At 35.2% G+C, this 16,682-nt stretch overlaps 1 protein-coding gene across 1 annotated transcript in view; it reads right to left on the bottom strand.

The window, feature by feature from the left end:
• The window catches only part of LOC144956842 (NPC intracellular cholesterol transporter 1-like), a 53,973-nt gene extending 37,798 nt beyond the window's left edge, over positions 1-16,175 (bottom strand). Inside the window, exons 1-7 of the mRNA XM_078887604.1 lie at positions 15,910-16,175; positions 8,321-8,474; positions 6,430-6,578; positions 4,693-4,787; positions 2,805-2,989; positions 1,419-1,745; positions 357-520 (exon numbers count right to left, since the gene is read on the bottom strand). Coding sequence (XP_078743730.1) covers positions 357-520; positions 1,419-1,745; positions 2,805-2,989; positions 4,693-4,787; positions 6,430-6,578; positions 8,321-8,474; positions 15,910-15,966 — 1,131 coding nt within the window. The 5' untranslated portion in view covers positions 15,967-16,175. The remainder of the gene's footprint in view (positions 1-356; positions 521-1,418; positions 1,746-2,804; positions 2,990-4,692; positions 4,788-6,429; positions 6,579-8,320; positions 8,475-15,909) is intronic.
• Between the last annotated feature and the right edge of the window lie 507 nt (positions 16,176-16,682).

The following is a 16,682-nucleotide window of genomic DNA, read 5'->3' on the forward strand; positions in this document are numbered from 1 at the left end:
AACATTATACATTGAAAATAACAAATATAACAATACATAACAGAGAGATGATTTACAAGGGAAAAAATATCATCTCCCAAAACAATAACTATGCATTTGACTGTTTCCCTCCAGGCTAGGACTCTGGCCAGGGCCAGGACAAAACCAAGTAATCTCATTCCAAGACAAAGACAGAAAGCATGTTGGAAAACAGTTATAAGGGGATAGAAGACACAGTATGTACCCCCCCCTGCCCACTATGGTAGGTCAGGAACCCCACCCAGCAACCCTTCTTTCCCGATTGATACAAGAGGGATCAAAATGTTTTTAAAATATAAATTAATTTTTAAAAAGAAAGAGCAAAATGTGATACTCACAATAACAAGGTAAGGCCTTGAGGCACAAGCCATCCCCCATTTTCTAAAGGCATTTTCCAAGAATGCTTCTGTTTTGGCGCCGTGGGTCTCGCAGAAACTCAGCTGCTCCTTTTCAATACTCTCCAGATATTGCCGTTTACGTTCATTCCGATTCGCGGCCTGGCCTGAATAAAATATAACAATTCATTATCTCACACAATAGCACCAAAAAAAAAATAAAAATAAATAATAAATTTTTAAAAACAAAAACAAAAACAACATAAATCTTAAGTTACAAAGATGACTTTGTAGCCAAAATAAAGCAAGAAAAAGAAGAAGACTAAATCAGCTGGTGGCTTGTTTAATTCTTGACTGCCAGGGCTCTATATGAATCTTCATCATCATCATTGCCTTTTTCACCCTGATTCAGGGAAAGTTTCGGGCTCAAAACCCTTCTTCAGCCAACAACAAAAAACAATGAATACATTATGGTCCTCTTGAAGACCTAAAAAATATCTCCATTCGTCTGTCTAGAATTTAGTTATGTTTTTATGTCTTTAATTTTTGTTGTTGTTGGCTGAAGAAGGGTTTTGACCCAGAAATGTTCCGTGTTTTGTATTTTGTTCTTTTTTTAAGCTGTTATATTCAGTTTTGTTTATTACTTTTTAGATTTTTTAAAAACGGCTTAAGTATCAAGTGTGCTCAAATATTTTGTTTTCATTTAATAAGCATGAACATTTTATTTTTTTTTTATGTTCCTGTAGATTTTCTCATAAATATATATTCAGGACCAAAATTTCTACGTAAAACACCCAATTTTATTCTGGGTGGCATTGGACCAAAATTTCTCAGTAAAACACCCCAATTTTATTCTGGGTGGCATTGGACTAAAATTTATCAGTAAAACACCCAATTTTATTCTGGTGGCATTGGACCAAAATTTCTCAGTAAAACACCCAATTTTATTCTGGGTAGTATTGGACCATTATTTCTCAGTAAAACACCCCAATTTTATTCTGGGTGGCATTGGACCATAATTTCTCAGTAAAACACCCCAATTTTATTCTGGGTGGCAGTGCTCACCTTTGGAAAACCAGCCAAAACAGCCACTGGAATCCTGTCCTGGTGCCTCTATCCGCAGGGAGTCTTGCACGATGATGTTGTAGCAAATGGAGTAACAACCAAAGACGAGGAGAAACGTGGCGAACACCACGGAGAAGGCAAACACGTAGCAGTCGATGTGGAACACCTTGCAGATCTCGTCTGGCTTGGCCGGGGGAGGCATGGGTGGGTTCGTGCAAGCAGCTTTGCAATCCTGACAACTGCAGACATCGGATCCGATAACGGGAGCTTTGTTGCAAGGGACTGCAGTCACGTTCAATGGATGAAGAGTTCTGGTTCTATTGCCCGCTGAAATTGATTGGTATTACAACGTATGAAGAAAATTCATGCCCAAAGAACACAACAAAATTTTATTTTCATATCCCCGTTTGTTTGTTTTTAAGGGTTTTACGGCACTTGCAACACATTAAGTTCATATCAGTGCCAGTAAAAAGGAAGAAAATGGGATAGTGAAAAGTTCTAGAGTTACAATTAAAGCACCCGAGAACAAGCAAGACAAAGGGGAATGGTTCAGATAGGGAACAGAAGTAGATTCCAAGAGCACACTATCAGTGTACTTAGTTTGAGATCACTAAATGTCTCATCCAGACACAAGGACAGATTTACGCCAAGAGGAACACATTCAATTGTTTACAAATCATACATATGTAAAAAGGAAAAATAAGACAGTGCATAACAGAGAGATGATTTACAAGGAAAACAATAGCATCTCCCAAAATTAACTATACATTCGACTGTTTCCCTCTCAGCCAGGGTATCCGGCCAGGACAAAACCAAGTAATCTCATTCCAAGACAAAGACAGAAATCAAGTTGGAAAATAGGTATAGGGGGATAGAAGACACAGTAATTACCTCCCTGCCCACTATGGGAGGTCAGGAACCCCACCGAGTTTCATATCCCTATGATAGAAAGGTACACATTTATCACAAAGGACAAGACATGCAGCTCATTGAATTTATTTTCTTACAACTTTTTAAAAAAGACAGCATTGCTTTACACTACGATTACAGAATTTAACACCCACCTCAGGCATGATCAGTAAAATGTGTGCAATATGGGGGAACACTATGAATGTACCTAATCTCAAGTTAAGCACAATGTGAAATTGAATATAAGCTTCAATTTAATAAGAAAAACCAGATAGAATGGATGTTTCGGGTTTCCCCTTTATGAACTAACAGGATGAATAAAACACTACAGATGCCTAAACACTAACAATGGCTGCTACATTCAACAACTCTTTCCTCGCCCTTGAATACAAATACTCAGAATTGAGTCGACTTCCGAGTAAGATTCACATTCGGATAACATATCAAAGTTGAAGAGTAACTTAGCACAAAGCTTACCAGGCGGTACGTCCCCATCTTGAATATTAAAGTTAATCTTAAACGGAGCGAATCCATTGGAAGGGGAACCCATGTAGGTGAGCCACCTTTGCACGGTGCATTTATCGGCTGTGGTTCCACACAAAAGGCTCAGGGCTTTACCACCAGTGGCAGGAGAAGACACTCCCTTGCATGAATCAAAAAACCTGCGGGAATCAAATAATAATTGAGCCTTATATAGCGCAATATCCACTAAAATGTGCTCAAAGCGCTTCACAAGGGGTCCCTGGTCAACAGCAACATTTAACATGTAGGACAGGACATGACGCCCGTTAGGCGATATTACAATTTTTTGGACAAAGACAACGCTGTTAACGGCCAGGTACTCATTTTACACCCGAGTACGGTGAGAGAATGTGAGTAAAGAGCCTTTTCCAAGGACTCAACTATGTGCCGAGCGCGATGCTCAAACCCAGGACCTTCCGATCCGAAAGCAAGTGTCATACCACAAGACCACATAGCTGCAGATGTACCATTTACCAATTATTCAAAAACTATAAATAACGAAATACAATGAAAGAAATAACGTTTACGGTATCGTTGGTTATAAGTGTTTTAAAATCAAATGGCAGATTTTGGTCAAATGTTGCACAGGTGAAGTATGATAAAGTTGGCGGATTTTGGCAAATTTCTGGCATAAAGTTGGTGGGATTTTTGCAAAGGCACCTGGCAACACTGCACATGAAAGAATACATGATTAAAGTATGCGATCCAATACCTCAAATAGGTCGCCAAAGTTTTTATTCTCCATTGTCTGCCTGCACTTTTCTACTCACTTCACTTCCTGTAAAAAAGTTTTATCAGTGCTGATGGTGACAAAAAGTGAAAAAGGAGGAAAATGTTGAACGATTGCCTTTAAGCCCCATTTCTACTGCACTAAACCCCACTTTTAGAGCAATTGAGATGATAGACTATCATTGATACTCTAGCTAACTTCTGGAGAGTGGGAAACTGCACCTGTGTGTTCCACCACAAATCAACCCTCTCATTGCTCACACATTGTTTCGAGAAAATTTAATTTTTAAAAGGAGGAAATTCTCCTCTGGACTCCAAAATTGCGGATTTCCGCGGATCTGAGGAAAACCATCATCAATGTATCATAATATAACTATAATACTGTGACTAATCTTATATATTTTACTAAAGATAATAGATGTAGCATCTTAAACCAAAAACAACCCTAAAAACTAAATCTTGACAAGAACTACAATCTCCAATAACTGGTCATTTTCAAATTTAAAAACTTTTTTGGCACCAATACTAATACTGTTTTGAGATGATATGCAGACAACAAAAGTATTAATTGAATAGCATAGATAATCAAAATGTAAGAGACAATTTTTTGACCCGCGTAGAAGAAATTGTTACACTTATATTTATGTGCTAGGCTCTCAATTTTTTGGATTACTTTTCATTATTGAACTCACCAGAGAATGATTAAAACTAAATCCTTTCTTAATTTTTCTAAGTAACCGATATTGATGTCTTTTTTGCTTGTTGAAAGTTACAAAAAAATGTTTGTTGTATTTTTGGGTTAAATTTTTTTTTTGTTGTTGGTTTTGATACAACCTCCTACACCAATAAAATTGGAATCAAGCCAAAGTTGAGTCCTTGGAAAAAAAACATTTTTTCACTGTGCTCAAATGTAAAATTAGCATCGGGCCAGCAACTGAATTGGCTTTGTGGAAAAACAATTCTAATAGCTCCCTACATGTGGCATGTTTCGATTGACTTACTCTCAAGTCTTGCTGTTGGCTTGGGACACCCTGTAAAATATTAAGGGCACAGTAAGTTAACATTGTGCTAAATTATAATAACTCGCATTTTAAAAAACAATGATGTTACTTACCCGTCCGTAAATTCATGTGAGAGATAGTAATCCAACACTGTGATGGCAGTTTGGTTTTTATATGGAATAGTCTGATTAACTGCTGTGAAGTCAGACTAAAAATAAATGGAAAAAGACAGGAATTATTTTATGGAAACAATGGCATTTCACACCAAATAGACCTGCCACATAAAATCTGTATATTATTTTTTAAAATCAGTCTATCAAGAAAGAAAAAAAATATATATTAAGCCAAAACCGATTATTTTTACACCTATTTATAGAGGAGAGTGGGGAGAAGTAGATCATCAAAGACATTTTCCCCATTTATTCTTAAAATTCTCTTGACACAATGCTAAGAGATATAACAAACACTTTTCATACCAGTCTATTCAACTCTAGTAAAACTAAAACTAAAACAAAAACAAAATCAAAACTTGAAGTGACCATAAGTCTAGAGTGTCTTTTTAATGTATTCAAAATGAATAGAGGATGGCCGTCACATTAGATTTACTAAATTAATAAATTCAATTCCTCAAACAAACAAAAAACAAAAAAAACAAAAACATTTTATTTACAAAATGGTGTAATCTGATCAGTTGTCAGCAGAGATGTTGAGATGAAGGCACACCTGCCACTTGGAAGATTTATAAAAATGTAATTCTCAGAAGATAAAAATTGTAATAGTTAAAGTTAACTTAACTGTAAAAATCAACAACTTACCCTCACAAGAATGAAATAACATTTCAAAACCCTTAAAATTACGTAGCCCGGCATTAACTTTCATTTTCAGCAAGTTTAAACGAGTTAGAAGATAAGACAAGATAAGGTAAGATGAACTTTATTTATCCACTTCTGGAAATTTACAAGGGTTTTGCCATATATTAATGAATTATGAAAATAATCCTAATTTTGTACCTTATTAATCTGTATAATTACAATCTCTTCACAGCCACTAAAGAAAAATAATCCAGATGTAACTGATCACGAAGTTCTGAAACAGGAGCCAAAATTCCACATTTCTACAAATGTTTCCAAATAGAAGACAGGTCTACATTGAGAAAATCGACTCTTACTGAATCAAGGATCAGAGCTACCAACTACTACAATAATTCCGTAGAACTACCAATTTTTGACTACATTCTGAGAACTTTTTAAAGATTTTTATCCAATAAAACCTCTTGAAAACGAATTTTTGGTGCCACAGCAAGCCTGTAAAGGACTTAAAAGCATAATTTTCACTTATCTTGGACAGGTTGGTGAATTTTTAAGACGGGTATAAAATACGCGCCTGTGTTATTAAATTACCCCTGAAAACTACGAATTTTCATATTTCAAGTATTTTGTCAGACCTGAAGATTATAAATTCATAAAAGGAAGGTCTAAAATCAGTGCTGATGGTGCCAAAAACTGAAAAGGGAGGAAAATTTTGAATGATTGCTTTTAAGCCCCATTATTTTTACAGCTTTCACTCCCCCCCCCCCCCCCCCCCCCCCCCCCCCCCCCCACACACACACACACACACACACACGCACACATTTTTAGAGCAATTGAGATGATAGACTATCATTGATACTCTAGCAAACGTCTAGAGAGTGGGAAACTGCACCTATTTGTTCCACCACACATCCGATCTCTCACTGCCAGTACATTTGATTGAGGGAAATATAACTATTTTTAAAAAAGAGGAAATTCCTCCTCTGACTCAAAAATCGCGGATCCGAGGAAAACCATCAGCATTGTAAAATAAATACCTACCATATTCGCCCCACAGGTCATGTAACACCACACGTTCAGAAAGTTTCTGACACAGCTGGGGCATCGCTGCAAGAACGAGATACCTTGCTGGACTTGACTATTCAGTGTGAGGAGTTGATCATTAGAGCAACACGCATTGAGGCCTTGTTCTGGATTTCACACAAGGATCAGGAAAATTGATATTAATTGAGAATAAAAAATATAGCAGGGTGGCCAAGGCAGGGACCAAAAATATTTACTGGACTTTGATGTGAGCACATCAACTGACCCCTATCTGAACAACGGACTCCAGTAAAAGGATGACATCATCATAATCTATTCCTTTTCAATTATGGCATGGCGTTTTAGTTCAGGATAACAATAGTTGAGCTTTAATATAGCGCAATATCCACTAAACGTGCTCAAAGCACTTTACAGGGGGTCCCTGGCCAACAGCAGCATTTAACATGTAGGATAGGACAGGTCGCCTGTTAGGGAGATTATTACCATTTTACAGAGACAATGCCATTAACGGCCATATACTCATTTTACACCTGAGTATGGTGAGAGAATGTGAGTAAAGAGAGCCTTCTCTAAGGACTCAACTATGCGTCGAGCGAGGCTCGAACCCAGGACCTTCCGATCTGAAAGCGAGTGTCATACCACAAGACCACATAGCCGCACAATAGGTCAGGTGTGATTGTTCTACAGTGCTTGTATCTTGGTGCTTACCAGATGCCGGTTCATTATTTAATCTGCTCATCTTCCACAACGTTAAGCTTTCATTCACCCAGTGATTGGAAAATATGCGGAGGATTTTTAACCTTACTGAATTCCATAAATCTACGGAAAATCGGCAACCCCAATATAGTATTTCTATTTTTTCAATCGTTTTACAGTGCCAGTGAAAATGAAGATGGCGGGGGAGGGGGAGATAAGTAAAAGAGAATAAGAAGAGATTTCATTTATAAAATAGACATTGCACTTATATTATAGGCAGAGGGGATACATTATCCAAACAAAGGACATTTATAATAATTATTAACTGTATTATCATTATTATCATCATGATCATCATTTTCATAATTATCATTAATATCATTATCATCATTATTATTATTACTATTATTGCTAATAAAAAATATAACAACAATAATAAATGATCCAGTTAAATAATCTTTTAATTTTTCTTTATTTTATCAGTTTTTTGGGGGGATTTTTTTGTTTGTTTTTTTTTCTTTTCTAAATAAAAAATTATAAATATCAATTATGTATTAATTTTTTCCACTCAGTGTGATGAGGGGCATATATTGATCGTCACATGCATTTCTATGATACTCGATGTATATATAAGTACATTATAATACATACCTATAACAGGCAACCCACAATGCAAGTAAAACAAGATAAGACTTTTAAACAAAGGAGGATTTTAAAATATAAATTGGAACCTTTCCAGGAGACCATAAAACCTAGGAAATCTCTTATTATTCTCATAAGGAAATCCAGAAGAAAGAAAAACAAACAAGAAATGGAAGTTGGCAGCTCCATGTGCATTTAGCGTGAAGTTGAATGTAAGCTTCAATTTAATTACAAAAACAGATCAAATGAACGATTCGGGTTTCCCCTTTGTCAACAAAACAGGATGAATGAAACACCACAGATGAATGAGATGATGTGGTAGTGATTCATCTTAACTACGCCACTACCACATCATCTCATTCATCTGGTGTTTCATTCATCCTGTTTTGTTGATAAAGGGGAAACCCGAAACCTTCATTGATCTGTTTTTGTAATTAAATTGAAGCTTACATTCAAGTTCACGTGATTATTTATTTCTTCCAGCTTCGAGCAGCAACATTTACACCGTGCATTTAGCAAGCATCTTATGAAATGAAACTTGACATCTCACCTTTAAATAAGTCGGGACAGTTTTTTCGATAGGCTTTTATAGCATCTGGGGCAGTCAATGGCTTGGCCTTCTTATGGTACTCGCAGTTTACTTTATAGTTGGGATATTTCGGGTTGTTGCCACATTCTCCATACCAAACACAGTCAGAGGCAACCTGTGGTGAAGTTATAGAGGAACAAACTCAAATATATCAAAGTCCTGAGGTAATAGAAAGATTTGATACATTCGCCATACCAAACACAGTCAGAGACAACCTGTCAAGTAATAAAGGAACAAACTCAAGTTATCAAAGTCCAGAAGTAATAGAAAGACATGCATTTGATTTTGAGTGTGCAGCTTCTCGGGCCATAGATGGCAAAAACACTATTTTCAATCAAAAGCAATAAGACAATCTGCTACTTTGACAATAAAATGAAAAACAAAACAAATTGATTCAATAGTCTGATGTCACGTCGCCCAGCAACGGCGAGCAGAGTGGTTCTAAACAAAGAAAATCAGTACTTTTTATTCTTCATGCTGGCTAGAACTTTACATATGTCATGTGATCAGGATGTTTAAAAGTCAAAATGTGATCAGATTTATAATGTTTTCCTCTTCTGGAACACTTTTGTGCTCGTCGGAGAAATATTTCATAATGGTGTCCGCCATTGTTCTGATAGTTTAGAGCCAGTTACTAAGCTACCATGCGTCATTACGAGGGAAGTGATGTCATGACTGTTGAAGCCAATTATAGAGCAGATGATAGGGCAACTCCAAGCAGGAAAACTTTTTGCTCCGAATGAATGCACACTGCTACATTGCTGCCTATAATAACTTTACAAAGTCTCTCTGCAACTCCATCTAATTAAAAAAAAACAAATTTGAGCTTTTATATTGCACGATATCCATTAAACGCGCTGAAAGCATTTTACAAGGGGTCCCTGACCAACAGCAACACTAAACATGTAGAACGAAACACGACGCCTGTTAAGCGATATATTACAAATTTTTTTCGACAGAGTTGTTAACGGCTAGGTACTCATTTTACACCTGAGTATGGTGATGGAATGTGAGTAAAGAGCCTTTTCCAAGGACTCAACTATGCGCCGAGCGAGGCTCAAACCCAGGACCTTCCGATCTGAAAGTGAGTGTCATATCACTAGACCACATAGCCGAGATATGAACCTGTGCCAGAACCAGATTGGTACATATTAGATTATCTTTGCTTTATAGTATAAATTCATTTGAACATTTTACCCCAAGGACGATATTTATATTGTCTATAAATTAAGATTATAAACCAAATAGCATAAATAACCTTGACGTCATGTCACTGTAATATTATAATATACGATGAGTAGTTTTCAGATCAGAACAGACAAAACAAATAAAAGTATGCGTTGTAAACTTTTCAAAATCCAATCTATTTTCGGCCCTACATTCACAAGAAATTGATGAAAATATTGCTAAGAAACAAAACCAAATTTGCCAAGAAAGTTAAACCAAAGAAAAAAAAAAGAATAGAAAAAAAAACTTAATTAAAAAATATTTATTAGATATGTCAAAAGTACAAAACAAAGTATTGGCTTTTGCTTGTAAACCTGTTTAACTGTTAATTGTAAAATAAAGTCAACCATTTTTACTATAGATTACCTCTTCTTTTTATCAAAGATATTATAAATGGATATAAAAATAGCCTGCAATATAAAACTTCAAACATGGCTGTATACTGTATTATATCATTAAGCCAATTTAATAATAATCAGATCATAAAATTAGGTCAAGTGCCTCTCCATGTTGAAATGTCAATTAAGCGGTCATTGTAATCGGAAAGATGAATAAGTCTAGTAGATAACGAAAAAAGTCTTGTCATGTAATGTAGGCTTATCATAAAGCATATATACTCTTTTTTTAAACGATACGATATATATCAAAGTACAGATAGTTTGAAGATGACGTCACTCAGGTCTTTGTTATTGTTTTTTGCCATCCGCGTTTATGAGTAATGCTCACTGAACTGTATTAACCCGACTATAAACGTTCATGGATACACACAGTTTTGTGTGTTGGTCCGTTATACTTCCGGATGGCAATGTTGTGAGCTTCTTAGCCAAGCGCATATTATCTATAATCTGTGAAAGCCAAATTATGCTAGAAACATAATTCATTATTTTGGCCCTTTGGCCGGCATTAAGAAAATTAAGTGGACATAAATTTGTCAATCACACTTTTTTTTTAAATGGCCGTCAATTCCTAGAATTTTTAGCAAACAAAATCCAATATCTTTACATTATCGATGACTTGAATAAAACAAAAGAATTGATGGTGCCTCTTGTTGCTATGCCTGTCAAGCTAGTGACATGGATGACTTTTTAACTATTATCTTCTAGTCTGAGCCTTCCGTTCTTCAATCAACATACAGTCAGTAGCGTGACATGCTTACAGTACAAGGTGGTGCCAGAATCAGAAGAAAATGACTTTAAGCATGCTATAATGTGTAAATACAAAAGAAAGAAAAAATTTTAAGAAAAGGCTTACAACTCAAATAAGTAAGAGGCGGTATATACCATTCCTCAGTTTTTTGGGTTTTTTTTCTCTAAATGCTGTAATTGTAATCCATTTCTAAAAGATGGAGCGGTGCCAGGCACCAAATTAACCAATATAGCCAGGCCCCTGCATACAGTGCATATATTTTTGAAAATTACGTCAGATATCGTATATTTCATTAAAACTAGTCGAATAAACATTTAAGTTGTTTTATTTAAAATAAAGTATATATTTTGGCCCATATATCTCAACCGCTGACTGTGAACCGAAGACCCAAAGCCCCGTAAAGTGTTTGTCTATCACAGGGAGTAAACAGCCCACAGATCCTGAGCACCACTCACAATTTTAATTAAGAGATGATTGAAAAAAAATGTATTGTGGCATCAGGTTTTGTGATGGAATTCCTTAATCAGAGTGTCATAATATTGTGAGCAATACTCACTAACTGGGGCTGATCTATTTGTGTGTTTGACATGTACTAAGGGTATCTCAGGCCTTTTCATACAGGAAATAAATACTTATTTGTGACTTTCTTGATTGAAAGCAGGTGTCTTGTTGGCAAGTTATTTTGTGTTACATACCTGTACTCTGCACCAACAACTTAAGATGTTAAACAAGCAATGTTAAAGCAATCAGACTATCTTCGAACTGAGTCAGAACCAGTTCACAGAGAAAGAAGATGACATAAACAGATGCATGTTTATGTACACCCCCCCCCCCACCCCCTCCTTGCCAAAAAAAAAAATTCCTTATAAAATTTCTAAAGAAGCTAAAAATGTCTTTTAACTGACTTAAATTAAAGCCTGCAATCAGGTGAAATTATGAGGAAAAGTTATTTTTACTGTAGTATGAGCATTGAACGTAGATCCAGCAAAAAATTTTTTTAAAAATTTGAGTCCATATATATAAGCATGATTCGGCTATAAGCATGCTCTGCTTGATTCCAGAAGACTGTGCTTATAACCAGAGACAAATGTACCAGAATGATGGAGTGGGTCACAAAAATGTCTTTATCTCAATACCACATACATAATGTATTTAGAGGGAACACAGCAGACGATATTGTCACTAGAAAAAATGATTTTACCATCAGTCACTGTAATACTATGGATAAATATGCAGAAATCCTGTGTAATCAAAAATAAACCTTATGTTTTTATTTTATTTATGTTCTCCCCCGGTCAATGTATATATATAAAATAATAAACATTTCTTTGAGTAGCCCAAACAGGTCTTGCAACTAAGTAAAGCAATCTTGCACGTGATCGGTGATCAGATGAGTGACAAAAATTGTCAAAACTCTAAACTCTAACCCTGACTTTATGTCCTACGATAGGTCATTCATTACGCCAGTGTGAATCATGTGTGTGATTGGGTACCAAACAATTGGCATGACAAAATGGATGGCTAAGACACAACTTGACACCTACAAATATAAAAGGAAATACCATATGACTCGAAGGGTGAGTCATTCATTTACTATACTATAGCTACAATACATGTAGAGGCCACAAGCAAAATCAGTTATAATTTGGAACACCACTTAATCTTAAAGATTTTACATAAAGGTGTTGTTCTGACTAAGCGGCTTGCACCACTCTGGAAAATGACGGATTCATGACCCTTAAGCATTAAATTTTTCCATAATCATTGAAAATGAAATGTCACTTCATCTTCATAGATGCTTTATACAACTCTCTAGCATCAAATTAAAAGAAATTAAATAAGTTAAATAAAATCCCTTTTATTCGTGAGTATTGGGGAAATTGACTTATAAGGGTCTATTCCATGGGAAGACTGGATAGTCATAATGTCACTTTTGGTGCAGCACTACAAAGTGAGTTGGGGTAAAGGGGCTTGTTTAACAGCGCTGCAGGGAGTCAATCTCAGTATTTTCTTGGGGAAGATCAAAGATATATATATATTATATTGTTATACCACTCTGATCCCTATTGATATACAACATCTTTCACTGTTCTATCGTTAGAACCACTGACAGTAATAAAGACAGCAAGCTGGAATGTTTTAAATAAGGATAAAGTGAAATTCAAACCATTTTAATAGATATAAATTATGTTTAAAAATTAAAAACCTAGACCAAGCATCTGGGATCATAAAAACTGATTTTTGAATTACTTAGAAATTGTGCTACAGAGATATCAAGCATTCATTCATTGATATGCGCTGCAAATCAACGTAGTTTGACAACAGGTACACAACGCTGATGATAAAGATAACAGAAACGTCAGTAGATCAGATCTTAAGGGTTTGAGATAAGTAGAGGGCAGATAACAGAAAAAGTGGCTCAATATTTCTTTTTCTGTGTATTGTACTCTCACTCTCACTGAGAGAAGTTTGTGTTATTTAACCGAGTAAGAGGTTCAGAAGTGTGATAAGCATAATTTTGCAATGAGTAATCCATACTTTAAAAAAAAGGGAAATCAGAGACTTATTAAATATATAAATTAAAAAATAGTCCATAGGGTTGGAATTTTTATCTGATAATTTTTTATGAACATTGAAAATTGAAAACTTCAAGTAACCAAATAAATATCAAGGTAATCAGATTTTCCATCGTGTCAAAACGAAATTGAGGGCAATGATTTAGACAAACCTGGGATTTGAATGGTGAATCAAGAAATATATTATAATGAAGATGATTTATTGATGATGAGTAAAATATTGATGCTGATATAATGAGGTTACTGATGTTTGTTTTTTGGGGGGGGGGTTTTTTGGAATGGTAAAAAATTAAAACTACAAAATAGATGTCGATTTGGGAAGTTAGAAATATAAGAAGAAACCAGGGATTTCAAAAAATAAAATTAAGGACAGTTGGTGGATCTGACATGAAAAAATATAATTTGGAATGGAAGTTTTACCTGGCATTTTACGTAACATCAAACAAAATGAAATAAGATTCACTCTGAAGGTGAGTCTGACATCATCATTTGTCTTGCAACCGATCCAAAACCAGCCAATGCTAGAGCCAGACACGTTTAATATTTGACCACCTAAACCACTTAGACCTAGTGTAATTCGCTTTTGTGAAAACTTCTAACTATTCAAAGATACTTTACTTTAAGAATGAAATGGCTGTTATAAAAAAAAAACATTAAAAACAAATCGCATGTGCAACTATAAGTCTTGTCTCTATACTGTAAAATGTGTTATGAGGAGATCAGAACTGACAAGATAAGTGAAGTTAACGTAAATGCATCCAAAACATTTGACCACACCATCTAAACAAGTGATGAAAGCAATTGCCTGCTACCGATTGAATGCAACAATTTTAGTAGCAATTGGTGCAGAACGCATGCCTTTCCCATCACGAACTTGGGGAATGGGAAGGACTTCCGTTGTTTCACAACACCTAAAGAAGGGAAAGGGCCATCAACCCCCCCCCCCCTTCCTCAATCCTAACTAGACTAGAGAAAACCTAACCTGATAAAACAATGTTTGTCAACACTTGCAATCTCAAAACTGATAGGAAACACAGTAAATATAATAATGCGTCGACGGGAGTCGTAAACGACAACCGAATAAGCAAATTGTCTTTGAAATTAATTAGAAAATTCACACCAATTATGTAACTTATATTTTAAATAGGAATATTTATTGGGCATTGTAACAAAGTTAAATTTTATAATCGCTAAAAGTAAAGGTTAAGTAATATAATAAAAGTGCTGTGAAACTATGGACGTCTTGCAAGACGCAAAATTTATCTGGTACTTAATGAGGCCAATGAAAACAGTTATACTATTTATAATGTAAATGGTAGATGCATTTGGCATTTCTCCTACATATTGATATCAGAGTGAAGTTAGTTCCACATAGAAACAAATTTCAAGAGTTGGTTCCCCTTTATTCGTCTTGTAAATACTTTATTTTCATAGCAATTTATAATGCATAGAATAGCTGATGATAAATTGTCAGTCTTTACTTTTATGCATTTATTTGTTTTGTTATTTTTTGTTTTAATGATAATGAAAGTAAAATTTAGTGAATAGGTGTGCTGAGAACATTGGGTGATATGAATATGACTCTACAATCGCCTTACCATTTTATATTATGAATAAAGATGCGTAGCTGAAACTCTGGTATGACTTCAACTACATCAGGTCCTAATTGGATAATGTTCAAGTAAATTAGAGAGATTTTTCATCTAAAATACTAGTAGCACCAATACTCATCTGATCAACCAATTTAAAACAAATGAAACAATCTCATCCCCCCTACCATTCTAGTTTTAGTATATTTGGCTTTTTATTTTTATGTGTGTTGACAACATTGGGCAATGTATGAATCTACAAGCACCATACAACTAATTTATGAATAAAGATGCCTCTTGAGTTGTGACCGGTACGATTCCGTCTGGTGCTAACTGACAATAGTAAATTAAAGAGATTTTTCCACCTCCAATAATAATACCAGCACCATTACCATTACTCATCTGTTCAAGTTCAACCAATTCAAAATAAATGAAAAAATCTCATCATCCCAATCCATTTTTGACGTTTTATAAAAAAAATGTAGATATTAAAGTCTAAAATTTCATTTTCTTGCTAAAATATTAGAATTAGATATAGATAGTATAAGATAGTAACAGTAAGTAAGTAGATGTAGACAAGAGAAAATCAAACATTGATGATGATGATGATGTGCATCATAAATTACGGACGATTGAATGAAGAATGAAAAAAAGTTATGACATTATGGCTATGGGTATGAGTTGAGTGGCCAGTATTGAGTGGTGTCAGTGAGTGGTAGTGGTGATGGTGGTGAGTAATATCACAGCACGACGATGTCAAGGCCACTTGTTTGTGTACTCAGACTCAGTGATCCAGCAGTCAGTCAGTGTGACTTGTTCCATTTCAATATCATTTGGCAGGGAACACAAAAAGCCCAATCATTTAACTTAATTAAGCGTCAGTTTAGAAATAACTGATGTCGGGGACGAAATATTAATAAGTAAATAGGTGTTAGAGATCTAGTAAAATCCCCAAAGCCGATTCAACATAGAAGTAGACTAGATAGCTCTGTCTTAGACTTAGATAACTCACTTTTGAAACAAGGGTGATACAAATAATCCATTTGAATAGACCAAATCCTACATCCATGGTTATAAGCGTGTGTCTTAATTACTAAATCCTAAAGAACTGTATCCAATATGCAATCTGAATGTCATGAAATTACGACAAACCAATAATTGGAGAATCAAAAATGTCAAGTTTTATGTAGGTGTGTGAGTAGGATTCACTGACCCCACCATTGAATCATGAGTGTGTTTTGTCGGTGTCGGTTCGTCTCTCACGACGCATTATGTATCGATTCTCATATTGATATGATATCGTTACACACAAATAATAAATCACCGCTGCCGCAAAGACTATGTTCGAAAAAGATATGTCAAAAATTCTTCACAAAAGTCTTTGATCTTACTAATGATGTCATACTATATTCGAAAAATGAAATAATTTGTTATACACACGATTTAACGCCTAACAATACAATATATTTTTGTTGAAATCGATAATAGAGGTTACGATATCACTTTTGAACTCTGACCTTTTGTGTGTCAAACTTTGGATCGGGTTTGTCACCTGATCGGCAGATCAATGTGTTTCCATGCCATAATATTGTATCCGACGGAATCCTTGTGTGTTAATAGGTGCCAGTTTGGCATTTAAATGCCAGATTCAAACTGGCATTTGAAAACGTTGGATTGAAAATCATTTGGCATTTGCATTTTCATTTGGATTTTCTTTTCTTGTATATTATACTTCAAATGAACCTTTCTCAACCGGGGTAGTTTAGACTCACTTAGTAGTCAGTA

Source organism: Berghia stephanieae, chromosome 11 (genome assembly GCF_034508935.2).
Source record: "Berghia stephanieae isolate SIO BIC M18660-M18661 chromosome 11, UCSD_Bste_1.3, whole genome shotgun sequence".
NCBI lineage: Eukaryota > Metazoa > Mollusca > Gastropoda > Nudibranchia > Aeolidiidae > Berghia > Berghia stephanieae.